Source organism: Centropristis striata, chromosome 4 (assembly GCF_030273125.1).
Source record: "Centropristis striata isolate RG_2023a ecotype Rhode Island chromosome 4, C.striata_1.0, whole genome shotgun sequence".
NCBI classification, from domain to species: Eukaryota; Metazoa; Chordata; class Actinopteri; order Perciformes; family Serranidae; genus Centropristis; species Centropristis striata.
This window is the reverse complement of record NC_081520.1, coordinates 15,728,281-15,749,333: the sequence shown is the minus strand read 5'-3', so window position 1 is coordinate 15,749,333 and position 21,053 is coordinate 15,728,281. Positions and strand designations below refer to the sequence as shown.

The 21,053-nt window shown below is 42.8% G+C and overlaps 1 protein-coding gene across 1 annotated transcript in view; it reads right to left on the bottom strand.

Moving 5' to 3' along the window:
* The window catches only part of nectin1b (nectin cell adhesion molecule 1b), an 89,216-nt gene that overhangs the window by 673 nt on the left and 67,490 nt on the right, over positions 1-21,053 (bottom strand). Inside the window, exons 5-6 of the mRNA XM_059330428.1 lie at positions 18,696-18,847; positions 1-5,673 (exon numbers count right to left, since the gene is read on the bottom strand). The exon at positions 1-5,673 is cut by the window's left edge and continues 673 nt beyond it. Of these exons, the coding sequence (XP_059186411.1) occupies positions 5,165-5,673; positions 18,696-18,847 (661 nt within the window). The 3' untranslated portion in view covers positions 1-5,164. The remainder of the gene's footprint in view (positions 5,674-18,695; positions 18,848-21,053) is intronic.

The window sequence follows — 21,053 nt, the reverse complement described above, 5'->3', positions numbered from 1 at the left end:
ATAAAAACTGACTCCTACAAGAAACTTTCAATTGCGAGAATGTGATTCACAAGAAAAAAGGTAAGAAACTCATCAACTCATGGGGCTGCATTGTGATTATTGGAGACTTATTCAAAATACAATGCTCATCTGAACTTATTAGCACCATAAAATATAAGAATTATGAGCCAAAAACATAATAAAAAAAAAATCATGGCAAGCACAGTCAGATCGTCTTTCATTTTCACAGTGATTGTAGTCTTTAATTCTGCGCGGATGTAGTTTGTATTCTCTGATTTTACACTGTGTTGAATGGTGTGGCATCACACGAGGTGCTTCGACAAACTCGCTTTTGAATTTACGGCCCATGAGGAACATATTTTAAAACAAAAATCCAGCCATATTTCATCCTAAGAGCACTTTGATGGAGGAAATGTTGTAGAATTCCACTCGCGACTCTGTTAGGAGGGGGAAAAACTGATGGCCATGCATGTTAAAAGCCTATGTGCCATCAAAGCCCCTTGGGCTACAAAGGGCTCTTTTAGCAAATGGATGGCAACAGCTGCAAACTCTGGGCTGTTCTTAATGTGCACGGTGCAGATGTCTGCACTTGAGTCCCACAGTCTGAGACAGATCTGTCTGGCTCTACACTGGGCCTCTCTCATCATATCACTGTAGCTTCATTAAGCACTGAACTCAATACCAACATCTGCCTGACAGTTTTTGCTCTCCAATTAAAGGGGAAAAACACTGAAAGGTACAGTAATAGCCATAGTAGATCCTTGTTATATACGGTGTTCATCTCTTTATCTATCTTGTGTTAGCCTCACAGAAAATGATCAGTATCTGAAGTGTATCCTTTTTTTTTTTTTTTTATGTTTTTAATGGACTTGTCTCAGTGATGGAAGCATTTTTTATGAATAAAGGTGGTTATATACCTTCCACACCTTAAAGATACATACTGTGTCTGATAAGAGGACATTTTCTGACCATGTCTGATTAATTTTTCTCATCAGATTCCTCTCATGCTCAAGCATGAAAATTAGAGTGAACAATGGAGGGAAGTGTGCATGCATAAATCCAAAGAGATATCCATCCTGCAGCTGCCGATGTCTCCTTATAATTCTGAAAACTGGAACGGCACCGGAGAGCTTAATATTGGGTGCTGCAGCGGTTCTGTCTAATGGCTGGATAGGAGCAGAGCAACATCTGGATCTAAATACTGTCCTCACAAGGTCTATAATTGTTAAACTGCAAGGACAGTTCATTTGCAGGCCAAACCTTTTAATGTCTTGAGGCTCACAGGAAGTGGTGGAGCTGGAAAATAAATCCAAATAAGCACCTGCATGAGGCGACATGGATACATTACTAATCAAAGCTATTGGGAGAGGGCTGCAATTACCAAAATCAATACACAGGGATAAGAAAAGTGTTGCAGACGTGAAGCATATTCAGTCAGATAACACCCATCTATCCAATCAGTGAACTGGGACAGAACATTGTTGACTATTGAACTCATTTAATGCTTAAAACAAATACAAGTTACTTCACTGTGTCATCACAATTGAACAAGAGATTTTTTTCATATTTGTAACACCCTCAGAAATATACATTCACATGGCTGCATACAGACAGTTTCTCTCTTTTGATTTTCTTTCTATAACATTAAATCGACAAACTGTATGCGTCACCCCTTTGTATGACAGTGAAGCCGCTAGTGGCATATCAAAAACGTACCGGAGGAGCATTTCTAGGTGGGACTTTGGAAATAAGCTATGCATCGACTTCATCTACCCATCATCGAGTCTCTATGTTTGCAGTCAAAATAGGTATATTTTACATGAACAGGGTCCCTACGCAGTTGTCCCTAAATAAATCCCAACTATAATCTCAACCGTATGTACAGTATTTACAGTGGAATGTTGAACATACTGAATACAAAAAAGTAGATTAGGATGGAATGAAGTTACAGTTAGTATTACAAAATAGGAACTCATAACACCCCGACAACATGAAGACAATGTTCACATCTACCAGTACACAGAATGTCCACTCCAATCTGAAAGGTTTTCTTTCTCTGACATGTCTGAGAAGCAAGTGTGGCAGTGGTTTCATTATGGATGCAGGAAAAAAAAGGGAAATGAAACCTTAGTTGTGCTTTAAAAAGGGGGTGGACTTGATCTTTGCTTTGGGCCAAAAGTTGCATTTTTTTTTCTTTTAATTTAAATCTCTTTTCACTACATTTCAATTGTTGTGCTTAGAAAAGTCAGCGATGTGCGACAAAAGTTTGATCGCTTCAGGACAAACTATGCAGTATTGACTGGAAAAAAGTGCTGTGTCACCATTAAGCCATCATTAAAGTTTAAAATGGTAATGAATGCAGCTTTTTTAAGAGATCAATTGATTTAAAGATCAAGTACAGACACATTGTTAGCATTGTGCCGGGGCTCGGGTGGAATAACATCCCCACTACACTGATTACAACTGCAAGTATAGAACCATCATTTGTTTTCAAGAGGTTGCAGTCCATGTCATATTTCAATATTACTCATTATGTTATTCTACGGCATGAATAACTTAAATGATAGAGCAGCAACTGTTCAGACTACCTCACGTCTCCTGACTTTGATAGGCACTGAATGCGAGAAGAAAAGATAAAAACGTTCTCCGTCTCTTTTACGCTGTGATATGCAAACGATGTGGAATCTAAAAGTTACAGCGAAGCAGCTCACCTGCAGGTGAACAACAAACTAAAGGCAATAAAATATTTATTTGCTTTTGCACTTTAAAAGTAGCAACCCCACGACCGTCCTTTGCTTTTCTTGCTCTGAAACTTTCTGTTGCAAACCTCATGTATGTTCTCAAACTGTAGAAGATACACTGAACTGAAACAGAAATAAGGCTGTAGGAAATGAAACCCAACTGAAATCAACAGGAAATGAAACTGAACTGAAAGCAACAGACTTTTAATAAAAACATGATATTTCCCACTTTTTATGTTAATTTGTGTTGAAAATACAATATAAATTGAGGCTCATGATTAACATGCTCATCTAAAAACATACAGTAGACAAGCATGGACTGTAAAACATTCACATCTCCGGCCGACAGAGAGATCTGCTCTCACAGAGATGCTATTTTTTCATCTTTATTTATATATATATTTATATACTTTTTTGAGTGTTAAATGCAATATTGATCCTGGGTACTGTGTGCCCATAAACTCATACCTCTGTCAATACTGACAACACTGACAAAGTGTCGCCTTTTGAGCTGCAAATGAGGACAAACGCACTGGAATTGATACAGAAAAAATAGCAACGTACGCACATTCACTCCAACACAAAAAAACATGCATAAAATAAGGCTTAATATAGTATTTATATTGTTCAGAGCCAGTCAGATGTGTCGTAATATAATCCACCGATTTACTGTTTTATCTGATATTTCACATTGAACTTTTTTTTTCTCGTTTGGAGCAAATGCATTTTACTGATTGTGGAATGGAGAAGAAACAAGTCGTTTGCTAAGCTAGCATCCACTGGCACTTATTAACAGTGATTTGAAAAGCCAGTTATGTATAATGCCTTCTGACAGCCCTATTGGCAGATTAAGATGCCAACATTAAGAGAAGGACAACCATTCATTCCTTTAAAATCCCCCAAACAGCCACTGAAATTCATTATAGAAAGACGAAGAAATGGAAAAAAACATCATGAAAGCAGCAGGTGACTTAGTATTACTCCAGCATGGCCACCATTATATTTTCAATTTCCCTTTACATGTTCAAATGTTTTCTCCCAAGACACAAATAAAAGCATCTGTTGACATTTCCCTCCTATCCGTGTCCTTTGTGTCCATGGATGACTCCTCATAGAAAGCGCTGTTGGTGGAAGCGGGGGAGGCTTAAGCCAATTTTTCAGTACACAGTCACACAATTATAAGGAGAGACAGAGTCATTATTGGGAAACTCCCAGACACTTTTCTCTGACATCCATTTGATAAAAGAAGGGTTAGAACAAAGCATAATTATGACAACTCAATACAAAAAAACAGACATTTCATTATAGTGGTAAGACTGAGAGCTCGTGTTCACAGGCCAACCTGTTCAAGTCAAGTGACAATCATGACATTTCAGAGCATTTTTGAAGGTTTCTGCGGACAACGAGACTCACCAAACCTCTTTTGGACGTGATTGTGATGCACCACTGAAAAGTAGAAATTGTTGCAGCCCTTCTCTCCCCTGTTATTCTGATTTACCGATGTGGAAACAACATGTAATTTAACATGATTGAAATTTAGGAAAAATTGAAAACACAATATTTATCTGCCACATGGTTCAGTAGACCGACTCCCTCTCAGTAAAGAAATAATCCAAGCCTATAAACACAAGGGGAGGGGGGGGGGGGGGGTCAAGAAATACTAAGCATGTCTTTGGAAAAACAGCAATAACACATCTGCTTTTTGATGCTGTAAATATACAAAAATTTGTAATGTCAGGGACGCTAACCCCAGTGAGAAACAGGAGAAATTATGCTGTATGGCGTTTTTTTTTTTTTTTTTTTCTTTCTCTGAAACATTTGACCACAAAATTACAAACACTTAGAACTCCACCTGTAATTATGTCAAACATTTAACTCTCATTTCTCTGGTCACTTAAAAATCATACAAAAAGACATTATAAAAATAACAAAACGGCAATGGTAATAAAAAACAAAAACAAAATCGCACATCCAGTGTAGGACTTTCACAAATGTGCTCAGCAAAACCTCAACCTGCAGTCTCTTTTTACACATTTAATACATTTATAACATGAAAAAATACACACAAAAAAAAAGAATATTACACCAGTATTGATCAACCAATCACCTCCCTGGACTCGCACGTCACCGAGTCCATTTACATACCTTAGTTTGTATTCTTTGCCCATTCACCTGATGGAACTGATACCAATGCTGTCATGTTGAGAAGTTGATGTTGCTAGCACTTTAAATAGACGCTTGTTTTCTAATTGAGATTAGTAGGATGGGGTCTGATGTGGCGGGAGTCAGGGGGGAGGGGGTACTAGGTGGACCAAAAGAGGAGCGGGACTGTGACGAATGGGAGGGCGGGGCTGTGATGGAGGTGAAGGGTGCAGTGGAATGCAGGTGGGGGACAAAGGGTTTGGTTTGGTTGTTGCATGCCACTACACATACCACTCTTTCTTAGAAATGACAGAGCCGTCGGTTTGAGAGATCATATCATCGGCTATTTCAGGTTCAGGGTCATACTGGAAGGCCAGAGTCCGCTCGTCATAATCTCGACTCTCTCCTTCGTCCACAGTGAAATAGGGCCTCTTCAGGTCCTCTTGCTCTGCGTCAAAATCACGCTCGCTCGCCTCAAACCCTCCGGGGCCGCCGATCTGGGCGGGTTTCTTCTCGTCGTCCGAGTCGTCGGGGTACTGAAGGTTCTTGGGCATGGGAGGGTGCGCGGGCAGGCCGCCGGCCTTACTGTAGCCGTTACCGAACACGTGTTTCTTGGTGCTGTAGTCTCCTTTGAAGGTGCGCTGGCGGCGGCGCAGGAATACGAAGAGCAGTATGGCCGCCACGCCCAACAGGGCCACTCCCCCCACAGCGCCCCCGATGGCGGCACCTGCATTGTGCTGGTCCGGCCCGGTGTCAGGGTTGTTCCAAGTTGGCGGGTTGTTAGGGAATTCTGGGTAGGAAAAGACAGATGGAAGGGAGTGTGTCAGTGCTCTGGTGGGAGGAGGTGCATTTGTGCAGGTGCATTTTTTTTTTTTTTTTTTTTTTAGGAAAGATGAAGTAAGGGAAACAAGGACGGAAAAGCAAAGGGAAAAGGAAGGACCCCCGGCCCCACGAGAACCTCCCAACCCCAGAGGAGCCCTCACCGAGTGTGGCAGGCTCCCTCATTAACACTCGCATGCAGTTTCACACACGGAAAGAACGAACAGCCAGTCCAACACACAATACCATCAAAGAGTAGAATGACTGAAGAGATTAAAGCGAAGGAAGTTTGTCAGCATGCATCATTTCTTCTCTGTTTGGAAGGCGGAAGAATGTGAAACAGTTAAATAAACAAGCTGTGGAAGAATTAAGTCATGTGGCGTTTCAGTTAATACATTCAACTCTGCAGGTTACACACAAGTCAAAGGATGCACGTCGACTCATATACTGTTTAAAACAGTACAACATGACATATCTTCATCATCAGTGTAGCGGTAATGAAATGAAAGAGCACTGTCAGAGATGATTATCAGCAGCCAAGCATACACAGCAGCGATGCATCCAGAGAGCTGATAAACATGAAGCGCTTCTCTTCAGGCAGCAGAGCAGACAGCAAAAAAGCTTTTTCACAGAAAAATATAGATTGTTCAGTAAAGAGAAAAGAATCAAATGAGTCAAAAATGTGCTCTAATCTGAGCAACAGAGTGACAATGACTAATGGTCTCCTCGAGACAAACAATAACCAAGATGCCAGTGTCTGAAGGCTGGGATTTTGCCTTACAAATACAAAAAAGATATGCTATTTTAAATTCAAAACTGCCTTGATCACAGCGTATCTGGAGCTAAACTGAAGCATCACATTCATTCCACCATTTTAAAAAGCACCTAGCCTCCTCACAGGAAGGTAAAAATGCTCATGACAAGCACAGCTGTTACTTTAAGTAAATCTAAGCATTGAAAGCTATGTCCCCGTCATACACTACTTCACTTAAATCCAAGAAAGTGCAAAGCTCCTTGAAGTGCAGAGACACAAGATACGTCTATATGAAACGTGATCAAAGCCACGAGCCGCACAGGTAGGGCTCGTCTCAACCTGCAGAGCAGAGGCACATTTAACTTCAATGATTCCTCAACAGAGAGGTGGTGGCAACACAACAAAGACTTAAACCATCGACTAAACAAACGGTGTGGGGCAGGACTGACAAAAGGAGAGGCGAACAGCGAGGAAGAAAGGAGGGAGCTTCCTGATCACGCAGGGCAAGACACAGACACGATGAGTCACACCAGATACTGAGAAGATTTACTGCTTTTGATACTATTTCTGCCTACTGTTGTTCTGATTTATTACCATTTTATTATGACACATTATAATCTAGTAAACATAAATCTTAACACTGTTCATCAGGTGTCTTCTCAGAGAAAAGATCTGATAAGTACTGCGATACTCGGGAAGCAGCAGATACATGATGTTCTGTTTTCATGCACTTTCACACAAATTTACACCATGAATGTAAAACATTCATATATGCACAGATTATCTATGGAGATGATTCAGCTGTTACTATATAAACGATGCATGCTTGCATCAGCATTGCCCAAACAGGAAACTATTATATTCAGTACAGAAAATGACGGTTACTGTAGGGGAAGTTATCTTTCTGAAATTGGAAACTAATCATATTTGAGCTATGATGAAGGTTTATGTTAAGTAATTCGGAAAGTTCCTTCGAGATATTAAATTCTCTTTGCAAATCGGAGCTGCGAAAGCAGCCAATCTGACAACCTCTGCCATCCTCATCATGCAAAACAAAAAAGACAAATTTCCAACATAAGCAGAAAATTATTTTTTAAATTATTGCCCTAAACTGTTGAATCAAAACCATTACACTCGATTAGGACTTCTTTTTGAGAAGGAAAAGATAAATCTCTGCATAGCTCGGGTAAGGGATGATACTGGGAGAAATAAAGAAGCTGCTGAAGCTTTCCTATCCCCTTTAATTACAATGGCGCCCTATCAGTCTAAAGGAGCGACCTCCCAAACACTGTCGCTCTCCTCGGCTGCTCTTCCTCTGCACCCTCTCTCCCAGGGCCCGCAGCAAAGCTCTCCAATTTCTAAAGCGGTGCCGGGCACAGTCTCAAATATCAGCTCAGGTTTTAATCTGACCACCTAATGGGATTATTCAGACACAGGCCTTCATTACACACATGAATGAGAGAGCGGAGCCAGGTCACCCCTGCTCGAGAACACATCCTCCCACCAAGTCCAAAGAGGGCCGAAAATCCCGAGGATTGAAGGAGTAGAGAGAAAAGGGAAAGCGTTCTCCTGTAATCCTCTCCTCTACCATTAACTGCCTTCCTCTGCGAGAATATGTCTTCCCTCTGATCGGTTCCCTTATTCAATCTTAATTAGGCAGCCCTTTGCCTTGCATTTCGAAGGTTGCCAAGACTCGATATTTACCACTTAGAGAGGTGAGAAACACAAGGCAAGAGCCATTAAAACTACAGAATAGTGGCAGTAAAAGCGAGCCTTCAAAGACACTCTGCATCACCTCCATTTCTATAAAGGATCAAGTGACACCACCTCTTGACACCCGTATTCTAAGAATGTGAATGTTACCGTTAATGACTGAAGACTGTTTTATAGTCCTTGCAAACTGTAGACATGAAAGCCGTTGTAAACACCGAGGTATTTCTCCTTGGCTGGTACATTCACCTGCACAGAAGCCTCGGATGTTGCCGTATCAAAAAGAAGAATTGGAGTTTTTTAGAGGAGTTATTAAGATGTTCTGCTAGAGGAATAGAAGGGAGAAGTATCGCCGTGTTTAGATGGCTCTACCTTTGTAATGGGGGTACTTTTACAAGCAGAGAAAGAAGCTCAGAAACACCAGGAATGCTCATCGGATCTCTACAGCGCCGTGAAGAAAGACACTGCTTTTATTTTCAAAGAGGTGTGCTGGCAGATCGGTAGGTGCCTGTTCTCAGCGCGCGTTATCCTGCACACTTCTGCTCTGCACTTATGTCTCCAAGGTCACATCACAACACTACCTCCCATTCAGCCCACTGGCCTTGTGCATACATGAAGATAAGGAAATGGCAAAAAAGAATTTCTCCAACGCGGAGGCTTTGTCCCGTGCGTGTGCTCTGTCAATGCAAGTATGTGAAATTAGCGTGGCAATGGTGCAAACTAATCACATTAGAGAAAGACTAATAATAAAACACATTTGAAATGGTAAGGGTATGTAGGGGTGTTTGACAGCGCGGAGGAGGGAGGAGGCGTTCCACCAGCACGCCATAGCTACTGGCAACACCTGCCAACAGATAGATAAAAAAGACCTCAAAGCAGCACAACAGCTCCGATACTGTTCCCGGCAACAAAAGGCAGTGTCTATTAACGCAAACGCTGGGAATATGCAGATAGTGGGGTAACCTTGAGTTGCGACGACTAAAATGTACTATTGAGATTAATAGGTGCCAAGATGTGCTATGAAAGGCTATAATTCAATCCATAGGCATGATAGATTTACACAGGTAATGAATAACATGAAATACTGCAGCTATTTAAATGCTGCAACCATGCTGCTTTGTATTGCATTAATCATACTATTTTGAACACTCACATCTGACTTGATCGAGTGGATGATTTACTACCTCCAAACATTTTAGTGGCAAAATCCGTTTCCCTCACAACTCGATGACTGTTCTCCCTCTGAGTCATTTGTGTAAAACAGAAGAAAGTATTTAGGAGAATCAAATGGTAAACAAATGCGCCACAGAAAAAGGAAACTGACATCTAGTTGTGGGACTGACACATCAGGTCCGTGCCAGATTTGTGGCTTCAAAAAACAACATACATTTGGAGCTGGGTTTTATGTTTCAGTGTAAGCTACAGTACAAAAACAAGCAGCAGCAGCAAATGTTCAAAGATATAGAAGAAGGGGAACGTCTGAAGCAGAGGGGGCTTTAAAGGGGAGAGAAACTGTATCACAATCCGGCCTGCAGGTAGTGTTTCTGGGTGTGCTCCAGTCATGTCTGCACATGAAAAAAAGGAGGCGAGAGACAGGTACAAACATTCCTGAGTCTTAGCGCAATCACTTGGACAAGGTGTTATGACAGAGGCTGGGAAAATGAGAGAGGATTTCAAAGAGCGGAGCAGGGAGTGGTGTTTTAATATGACTAAATGAGGGACAAGCTGCAGACAACAGGAGATGAAAAGAAAACAGAGGGCTACTCAGAGTTTGAGGAGTGGCAACAAGGAGAAAGAGAAGATGGAGCGAGCGCCTTTGAGAGGCCGGGGAGTGACAACGGCAAATAAAGAATGGCATAATGAGTGAGTGAGGACGGGGACAATCGGGGAAGACGCATTAATTCAGTGATTCCAACGATCCTCATTACTCCCCTGTCTGGATTTGCCAGTGGTTGTGAAGTCATGGAAATGTAATGCTGCCACAACGAATAAACGCTCATCACTGACAGGGATTCAACGCAGAGGCAAAGCTCTTTTTCACCCGATCGCACACCCGCCTTCCAATATCTACCATTTCTCTCTGTTTGTCAACACATTTTACTTTCTGCTATCACTGATTTTACAGAGGCGTAAGCTCGCCTCACATGTAGGTAAATGCCACACTCACACACACACACAGCGAAAACCTTCAAACTAGTAATTCAAATTCAATTCCCTGTAAAAACGGATAAGAGGCACGGGATGTGCTGGAGGAGATAACGCTGTGAAATACTGGCATCAAGACGCTGGTGACATCATCTGTGGCGTGTTGTGAACATGCAAGGACTCGCGGGACGGTCCTGTCAGAGAAACAGAGAGCGCTTCATGTTTTCATCTCTCTGGAGCAGAAGCAGCACGTAATCTCTGACGTCTCTTTGTGGCCTCTGCTGGTGACCAAGGACTCACAACACTGACAGTTTTTTTTTTTAAATTCTACTTTCGTTGGTTAATAGATGAAATAGACAAAAATTAGAGCGGAGATCCTACATCAATAAAGTGCTGGAAAAATTCCAGACAGCCTGTTTTTTGTGCCCTTGTTGATATAATTTGGTCATTTTGCGCTGCAGGGGTTGTAATAATCATTCTTAATACGCCTTTAATGAGCAATGAATATTTACACAGGCATCTAAACACCAATGCTCTTTTAAGAATCATGTTTGCTCATAAGGTACCATTATTAATGCATCTCTACATTTCCCCGCATGTGCTGCAGAGCTAAGTGGAAGTGATGTAAGGACGAGTTATTGGGTCATCAGACATGCAGCAAACAAATCTGCATGTTAGAAGGCGTTAAGCCAGGCGAGGTCGGGGCACTGTTTGTTCACCGCACCATTCTATCCTCAGCTACCCCTCTGCTGTTGTTTTTCTTGTGTTTTTGTCTCCTTGTTGTTATTTTGGAGCTGTGTGTGTAATGAGTGAATCACCACACAGCAGCAGCTCTGGAGCCAGTGGTCAGACCCTGGGACAGCGTCTGACCTACTTCATCAGGCTCTCAGGGAGGCGTGACAGATCCAACACCACACGGGTGGACAGTGAGGAGGAGGAGGAGGAGGAGGAGGAGGAGGACGGAGGAGCAGAGCTGGGCCGAAGGGGCTCAGCCAATCCCACTGCTCCATCTGTCTGCCACATCCCTATCCTCTGCATATCCTCCGGAGAGCAGAAACAGCAAGCCACGCAGAAACAAATGTTAAGATAAATCACTACGATCTCAGCTGCACTGCTCTCACATGCTCTCCCCTGGTGACATTTCCATTTCACTCCCACAGCCGGGCTATCTCTTCTCCAAATAAAAAAGACCCCTTTACACACCGAGCATCCCCCTCCTCCTCCATTTTATGCAAAATGAGTTGCAGCCACAATGTCTTCCCCCTCAGTGCTCTCCCTGGCACAGCACAACACAGCAGAGGCTTTATGGGGCGGCCTATGGTGTGCAAGCAAGGGAGAGGCTCATGCTAATGTCTCATTTGGATAATGAGGTGTATTCTTGGCAGGATCTGAACAGCGAGCAGCCCCTCCTGTAGAGAGGACACGGGGGTAGACAGTGTCTCTGTCAGCCTGCAGACCCAGATCCTTCTAGGTTTGTCCATGCCTAAACAGGAAGTTCAAGGGTGATGAGGAGCTAGCAGGGAGAGCAGGAGACCAAGACACTGAATGTGCTTCTCAGCCTGCCTGACAGCATGTGTCTACTTGAAGTGAGAGAGCAATGATATACAAGATATACGCGTGTGGCCTTTGAATTTATGAATAATGCAGGCGGCGATGTGAGAAGGCGACACGGCTATGTGCTATAGCGCACAGATTGAGACAGACTCCACCATGACAGGCGAAGACAAACAAATTTCACATTGCTGGGGGAGCCTCTGCAAAGCTGACATCATAATGTCTCTTGTCTCTGTCAGAGAAAGAAAGGAGACAAATGGCTGCATGGAGCGGCTCTGCTGTTAGATGTCAGTAATATATGGCGCGATACTTGTTTCATTCAAGGACGTTTTCAACCCGCTCTCGCAAGTTTTATCACAAGGAGCGATTGCGTTGAGGAAAGCGACAGACCTCGCAGAGACGGAGAGAGCCACGTGTCTGTTTCTCAGCTGATAAAAATGGACCATCACCTACTGGTATTTACAGTTTTCTGGTTTCTAGGAACGGTTTTGGATAGCTTTGAGGTTTGGCAGCACCTGTAGATAAAAGCTGGAGCCTTTTCTGTGAGAAGCACCAAAAACTTTTTGTCACAGTGTCCCTTTAAGTCCTATCATCACGTCCTTAACCCTTATTAGGACACTCATTGAAATACTTGCAAATTCCAAATTTCAACCCTAGAGCATATTGGAGGATATTACATACTGACAGAATGTGTAAAAAAAAAAAACACATATGGACAAGGGGGTAATATTTTGAGAAAAAAGTTTACGAGATTAAAGTGGCAAATCTACAAGAAAAAAATGTGCAGATTTATGAGATGTGGTGAATCTGCGAGAAAAAAATTGTTTTTTTCCACTTTTTTCTCGTAAATCTGCAACTTTTTTTCTTGTAGATTTGCCACTTTAATCTAGTAAATTTGCAACTTTTTTCTCGAAATATTACTATTATTTTTATTCATACTAGGCCCTTATATGCCGTCATAGTCAAGTTCCCCTCGTACAAGTCACTGAAGAATAACTCTGTTTGTACGACTGTTTCTTGCAGATTTTTTTTCTAAATTTTTCATTTTTACATTGGAGGTCAAGATCAATAAAGTAAATATTATCATATTATTATCATACTGATTGGTCAGATGTCATGGTGTCGCTGTCTGTGACGTAGCCTGATCTTTGCTGATTAGCTGGAAGAAATCCATGTGGTTCTACGACCAAACAGAGAGACATGGGGACCTCATTTTGATATCCACTGAAGTTACCAAATATAGTTCTTCGCCCGATAAAGGGTTAATGTTATGTATTTCGTGCTGAAACAAGACAGTAAGGAATCAATCTTGAGTATCAGATACAGAATGAGATTTGAAATGGCTGGCAGAAAGACGTTTTTCCCCCAGAAAGTTTCTATTTCATGGATTCTTCAAACCATCCAGTCAAAGCTCCTCATTTCTTTTTTTAAAAAGAGGGAGCCAGAGATTGATTTTTTGAAAAATATCTTGCAAAATGCAGACTAATGAGGCTAAAACCTGTTCAATGAATGATTTAATGTCCAATTGTGGCTACAGAAATGTTATTACTGTAATATGAAAACAGTAAAATGTGCATTATGCAACCAGTTCATGTTGTAATTTTTATTTCCTGACAATTAAAACATCTTATGTCATCTCAGAGCAGCATCTCCTGCTCAGTAATTTAAATTTATGCTGAGAAAGCTCCCTTTGCTGCTGCCAACAACTCGCTGCTGCTTTTCCTGCCAACCTGGTGGCAAGCATTTGGAATCATTATATAGACAGAGCTAATGTTCTCGGCAATGGCTTCATTTGCTCACATTGGTGATGTTGAGCCAGAAAAATTTCAAGTGAAATTGGTAAATAAACAGTGAAAAAGTCCACGTAGGTACTTTTCTTTTTTTTTTTTTTAAAGAATGTCAGCCCCTTCCACCGGCTCCATGTCTCACTGTCTTTGCTTATCATTGTAATGTAAGACTTGGAGGATAGAGAAAGTGACAAGCAGTGAACACCAGGAGTTGACACAGGCTGTTACATAAAGTCTTGTAAACAGCACTCTGCCCTCTCTCCCACCTCTGCCTCTGCACCGCTCCCACTTTCTCTTTCACTGGGAGCCCATTTCTGGAATCCACTTTACCTCCTCAACTAAATTCCCCCCAAAAAATAAAAAATCAGACCCACTGAAGCATCTCCCTCTGTCACATGGCTACTTTTATTTATTTATATTTCTATTGGACTGTATGTTTTATTCATCTCATTTTCTCCATGTGGGTAAGATGTTTCCCCCCGCTCTTTCTCTCTCTACTTCATTTTCTCACACGGGAGCGAACTATTGCTTGTTCAGGCGAGCGTGAACAGATGCTGGCACCGGTTGCCTGTGCTTACAGAAGGATCCATCCTCACGCTTTCTTGCTAAATTGATGAGAACGCTCTCACTCCATCCAGTTTAACCTGAGTGCTAAAGCCCTGTAGCAAAGCTGACTGCACCTCTGCTCTCTAAAGCGACTGACAAAGGGCCATGGAAGTTAGCTGTGCTGTGCTAAAAGTGGAATCATGGAAAGGTTCGCATACTGGCTGACCCCGAGCTGATCTGATATTATCCTTCACAGCTGATCCTGCTAATGTGGAAGGAATTATGCATTGTCTTTGACTCAGTCCGGCCCCCATCTCACAAAGATTAGCGCTGCTGTGTGGGAGAGTCAAGGTTAAAAAATATCTAATCAAGTTTCAAAGATTATTCAAGTGAGTAAACAAATTAGAGAATGTGCTGCTTCGCTGAGAGAAATGTTCCCACAAGTCACATAGCTGTGTACAGCCAAGAGAAAACACTTTTTCACACTTCCTTTCTCAGGGGTGATAATGACATAATTGTAAGGCCATCCTGACAAAATGGCCATTCATCACGTCTTATTATGCGCTGGAAAGAAATTTAAGACGGCAGCATTGATTTGTTTCGAGTGTGATGGTGGAAAAGCTGATTATCTTAATGAAAGAGTGATTTTGCTCTCTTAAGTTGGGGAGGATCTTTGAGGTCTAACCGCATTATTCAGCCCTCTTCCTGCGGCTTTCTCAGCTGCAATATTTCACAAGAGTCACTGTCTGACTGACACTCCTATTAGACGGTTAAAAGCTGCTGAGAATGAATCGTCAAAAAATAACTTTCATTCTGAGGCTCTTTAATTGTCTCTGTTTTTTAACATGGCCTCTGATGACCGTTAATAATTTGCTGATTAATCAGATCTGACGACTTGCCAACTTTCCCTCAGGAGATTTCTGAACTGAATGTGAATGAGAGAGGTGTTTGCTAAGAAGAGGCCCATTACATGAAGCTCATCTCTCGCCACAGAGCCCCTCCCCTCCCTCTTGCTTCTTTTTCCCTCAGACTTCCTCTTCTTACCTCTTTTTTCTGAAAGCGAGGATTGATTAAAACAGGAGAGTGGTTCATTAGATTCTGACAAGCGACACCATATCTGCCGAACACATGTCCTTGGAGAAAGCGGTCCTAGCCCACGTGACTTACCGTGGTCGATGCCATCTCCACAGCAAACACTATCCCCAAACTAATTGAAACAAGGTGCTCCGTGGCCCCGCTATCTGCCGAGGTGACAGTTATGCAGCTCCCACAAATCCGCCCATGAAAACTGAGGAGCTTGATTAAAATGCGCCTTCTTTAAGTGCTCCATCAGTGTTGTTTCCCAGTGTGAGAAAATAGCTTTTCTGTGATACAAACAAGTTGTCACGGATATTTTATCTTCCTGACACTGGAAGCAGGGTTGTCTCCACGGCAGGTGTATATTGCTGTGTCAATCTAAAAATCAACTTCAAAATGAAAACAAAAAGTGCTACTGCCAAACCTATGCATAATGCAGCTTGTAATGGTGCAATTGGATAAAGCTAGGTCTTGATAGTGACAGGACTGTGTGCAATGGCGACATGAAGCTCTTGAGATTGTTAAGTGTCACATTTGTCGGTGTTGAGTACAGTTTACAGCGGGCTAAAAGAGGCCAGAGTTATTGACTCTAGAAACATGAAACCCTCCGGAGTGCCTCTAAATCCAAAAGCATTAAAATGCGCCCTTTAACAAGGGAAAGAAATAATCATTTCATGTTCAGCACTAGTGGAGAAATTGTCATCTCTGGTTGCTCTGAGTGCTGTTGAACAAATGTACTGCAGTTATCAGCTTGGTCACCTTGGTGTTCTGCAGAGAACACTTAGCTAGCATTACTGAGGCCTGATGCTGCAGCCTTGAACAGCAGCCAGCAGTGGGCTCTCTCACCTGCCATGTTTCAGCCGGGCCTGTCTGAGTCTGTTGGGGAGGCACAAAGATGCTCTTTGAAGTTAATGAAGCATCAGCATACTTCTTTACCTCCACCACCGGGTCATTATGCACAGCCAATGTCAAGGCTGCACAGAGCACTTCAAAGAATTAGAAGGAAACGCCATGCACACACTCAAGTTCACCTCTAACGGCATTCATGTCATCATAAGTGAGTCGACCACATCTGCATTCAGAGAAATGTCTTTTTAAACAGAAACGTTTCTTCTACACATCGGCCCTCGAAGCTTAACGATGTTCCGCTGTAGTGCAGGAGATTATGCTGACAAGCCTGCTTAAGACAGGAATAGGCTAGCATTTCACAACATCAGCAAAGAGAAGAAGCACTGTATGATCCCGCTGTAACGTATCCATGTTGGACCTGCATGAGACACAAGGGCAGAACAGCTCGGCGCCTGTTTGGACACGCTGCTGCAACCTAAAGCACCAAACCACACTAATGTTTGACAGTCAACTATAGCTGCTTGTGAGCTGCAATTTGACTGGGTGCCATGTTGGAGCTGAGGCTTTAGGAGGAGAGGCTGGCTCCTCTCCCTTTAACTTGTCACTGTTACTATGGGAACTGGCAACATGCTTTTAAGGCTTGTATGGGACCCTTTGAGAATATATACTAAACCAAAATTCAGGACTTTTGGCATCTATCAACACAAAACAGCACTTGCAGCGAACATCCAGCCAGACTATTACCACAGAGGATACAAACCGACCACACAGTGTCTTGTGACATTTAATATTCACTCAGCATGATGGTGCTTAGTGTGACTCCAGATATAAAGGAAGGAGTTTCTCTAGCTAAAGGAAAAGTGACAATCAAGTTGTCAAATAGGAAATGTGAACACTTTTCTTTACTGCATAATTCTAGGTCTCAGAATGACATGTAATAACTACTTAATTACGGTAAACATGCAAAGTGATCGGAAGTAACAACTACTTCCCGCTGAGAGCCGAGAGGGTTTTCACTGCTTCAAATTCAGTCATTGCATTTCCTATAAACTGCTGCTGAGCCACCTGTGAATACCTTTGCATAGCTTTAAATAAAGGGAGGAGAGAAAAAAAACACACACACTAAAAGAAGGTCCGTATTCAAATTTAGCATGCAGACAAATTGAAACGGAATGTGCACAAATTATGTACCCACGCATTGTTCACCTCACACACTCAATAAAATTATACGGACAAATGATGAGAATAAACAGAAAGACTACAGGGACAATAGCAGTGTGGTTTGTTAATTTAAGCAATCAATGAAAAAGCAGAAATAGAAAATGACTTTGGTGCCTTTGTTTTGCCTTTCCAAAGGGATACAGTACTTTATGCCAAACAGTACAATCTCTGCGGAACACAATTACTCAATACAAGCTGGTGCAGGGCGATTTCCTGACAGTAGATTACTTCCTCACTTTCCTGCTTGATAAGTAAGGGCTGTTCAAGCTCCTTTGAGATTCTTATTATCGCTCTACTAGCCTGCCTACTTTGGATGGGCAACTTCTCACAATGCAAGTAATGACATCATATCCAACAAAGCTGCTTTGTCTTAGCCTTTTGCTTTACTAGTAGAGAATGACACACTGAAAGAGAGGAAACAGGGAAAATAAAAAAGGGGAGGGTGCAATGATACTGTAAGGCACAGCTGTTCACTTCACACCAAGCACAGCGTTCCCAGAGACACAACATGAGTCAACATGCAAAGCAATGCAAGTTAGAACACCCCCGCTTCCCAGAAACCAGGCAGCACAAAGAGTAAAGGGAAAAAGTCTTTCCAGTCCGACCAGAGCAAAACTGTGACAGTCTCCCAATACCACGCACACAGCTGGTACCAATAGACTCAGATTCCCACATTAGTAGTACGTATAGCAGAAGTCAGTGTAAATTGTAGCAAAGGCTTTGATGGCAAAATATCGTCTCCTATGGATAAGAACCCAGAGGAACCACAGTGCGTGTATGCCAACGATTATGTGGAAGGCAAGGGAACTGAATCAGTTTTGTTCAGCATTTTGTTTTCCCCAGAAGACAGAAGAGACAAAAGAAGAAACGCAAAAGCTCAACTACAAAAGAGGCACGGGCTGTTCGGAGAAATGTGAGCGTGATGCGAGCAAACTATGATCAATACAGTACCCTCACCTCAAACCCCCGTTTTCCTTGATGTTATTTTAGGCGGCGATAATAGACCTGCTTTATATCGCTCCCACACATGCGCCTGGGTTCAGAACAGGGCAGAGTGGAAGGGGGTGGCTGTTGTGTTCTCACAGTGCGTGCAGAGCTCTGATACGCAAACACAGAGGCAGTTTTTCTCTCGCCTAACCTGCAACACAGTGCAGCAGGGAGCCGCACAGCTAGGGCAGGTGGGAACACGGAGAACACACAGACAATCTGCTACAATCAGCTTGTGTGTGAGTGTGCATCGATATTTGTGTGGACGGGGGTCTGATAGTCCCTTTTAAGCGGGGTACTGTATTGATGCAAGCCATGCCAGAGTTACTGAGGAGACAGAAGTAACCGCATTCATCAACCTACCTGTGATGTTGACGTCCACGCTGCCAGTACGAGTCCCGATGCCGTTGGTGGCGTCACACACGTACGTGCCTGCCAGGTCGTAGGTCACCGGTCCCTTGAAGAAAAGGGTGTTGTTCTTGATCTCCACATTAGTGGGCAGGGATCCGTTCAAGCTGTGGTGAGAGAGAGAGAGACAATAATACAGACACCATAAAAAGGCAGAATTACACCAGACCACTGTGGAAAAAAAATAGCCTCTCCCAGGAGCAGCAAAGCAATTCAAGGCGCATGAAAAATACAGTCTCCAGAGCCAAACAAACCTGGATGTGTGTGTGTGAGGGTGAGATAAATACCAGAAATATTTGACAGCACTATATTTCAGCCATCATCCATCAAGTCCAAACAAAATTATGAGGACAGGGAATCCCAGCAGGTCCAAACAGGTAAGACATAGTTGATGCCTGAGGACACAGGCTTTTTTGGCATGTGGAATACAAAACAGACAGTGGTAGGGAGAGAGGGGGGGGGGTGGCGTGAGGGGGCTTCTTTCCTCAGCTCACATGGCTGGACTCAGAACTCAGGGGAGCTGTCAAGAGAGGCAGCTGATCAAGCGATAAATGCAGAATCTACCAAATGCTGGGCTGTCAATGAGAAGTGGAGCCCGTTTCTCCTGCCTGGGGTGTTTGTCTTCATGGTTCGCTATCTCTACGCCGTTCAGACTTGCTCGTGTCCTTTGATCAGGTCAGCACACTTTGAGGTCACGGATCATGAGCGCACCACCCCTCTATTCTATTATCTGGACCCCTTTTATGTAGCCCAAAGGCTGAAAAAAGGTATCAAATTTCATGACAATTAGCCCGTTTCCTGCTGCCTTCCCCTCGATCGGCTTCATCAGCTGCTCTGAATGGATCGTGCTTAAGTAGAGCTACAGAGGCGACTGTCATAATATTAAATAGCTCTCGGGGCTGACTGTTGGGTGAGCAGCTGGGTGTGGGTCACATTGGTTTCTCTTAGCAATACGGATGCTGCTAAGACCTCCCTCTCTCACTCGTGGGCTCGCTGTCTGTCAGAGAGACACTTCAAGATCCGCTGGTGTGCGAGAACATTAAAAACAATGTAATGCTTCATTTATTACAGCCAGAAAACAAAATGTCATCGCAGAGAGGAAACAAAATTAGGTCTCACGCTAACAATGGCCACACATCAAGCACTTGAGCTGCACTAAACAGGCTTTCAACAAGGCTCTTCAGTGACAGGGGGGAAGATAGGGCGATGGGCTGTTTGTTAATTAATCTATCATTAAATTTCTATTAGAAACTGCTGACTACGTGGTTAAACACATATTATGCAGCACATTTGAAAGAAAAGTCAGTGTAAAAAGCATAGGGATTTCTTTTGATCATAAAGTGTTCATAGTTCATAGTAAAAGTCTGGGCGTGCTGGACAGCAGCCTCTCCTTCATTGCCCGTATCAATAACATCACCCGGTCTGCATACTTTCATCTTCGCAATATCAATCGCCTTCGCTCATAATAGCACCTCCATACTGGTCAATGCCCTTGTCGCATCCTGACTCGACAACTGTAATGCTCTTCTACATGGTCTGCCACAGAAATCCCTCAATAAACTGCAATTTAGGGATGCACAATATTGGATTTTTTGCCAATATCCGATTTTTTACAACTCATTTAGCCGATTACCGATACCGATATTTTTTTCCGGCACAACTGATACCCACAATCAGGGCAAATTTGGCCAATTTCCCAATTGACATAATAAGTAAACATAACCTGTGTTCACTGGGAACATGTGAAAAGTGCAACTGTACAGCAATTAAACCCAAATTGAATAAAACTACTATTTAACTTAAAACAGGAGCACAATATGTGACAACTCAATCTGCACTGTGCAAACAAAATTTGAAAAAGTACAAAAAATATAAGCAGCTTCAGTCCCTAATCAGAACATAAATAAATAGGTGGGCTCAGACTACACTGAACAATTCTATGAGCTACAAACAAGGTGCAACAGAGAGGTGATGTGCACCGCATTATTTAATCACTTTATATTTATATCAGCGTGTTGGCGTTCATTTTCAAGCCAATATCGGCCGATACCGATAATGTGCCGATAATATCGTGCATCCCTACTGCAATTAGTCCAAAATTTCCACGCATCATTTCCAGAAGTCCATCCACACAGCACATCACTCCCGTCCTCAAACAGCTTCTTTGGCTCCCGATCCACCTCCGTTTTGACTTCAAGATCCTGCTCCTCACATTCAAAGCCTCCACAACCTTCACCCTCATACCTCACTGACCTCCTTCAAACCTCCACACCCTGCCGTACACTCAGGACCTCCTCTGCTTTCACTCCTCTT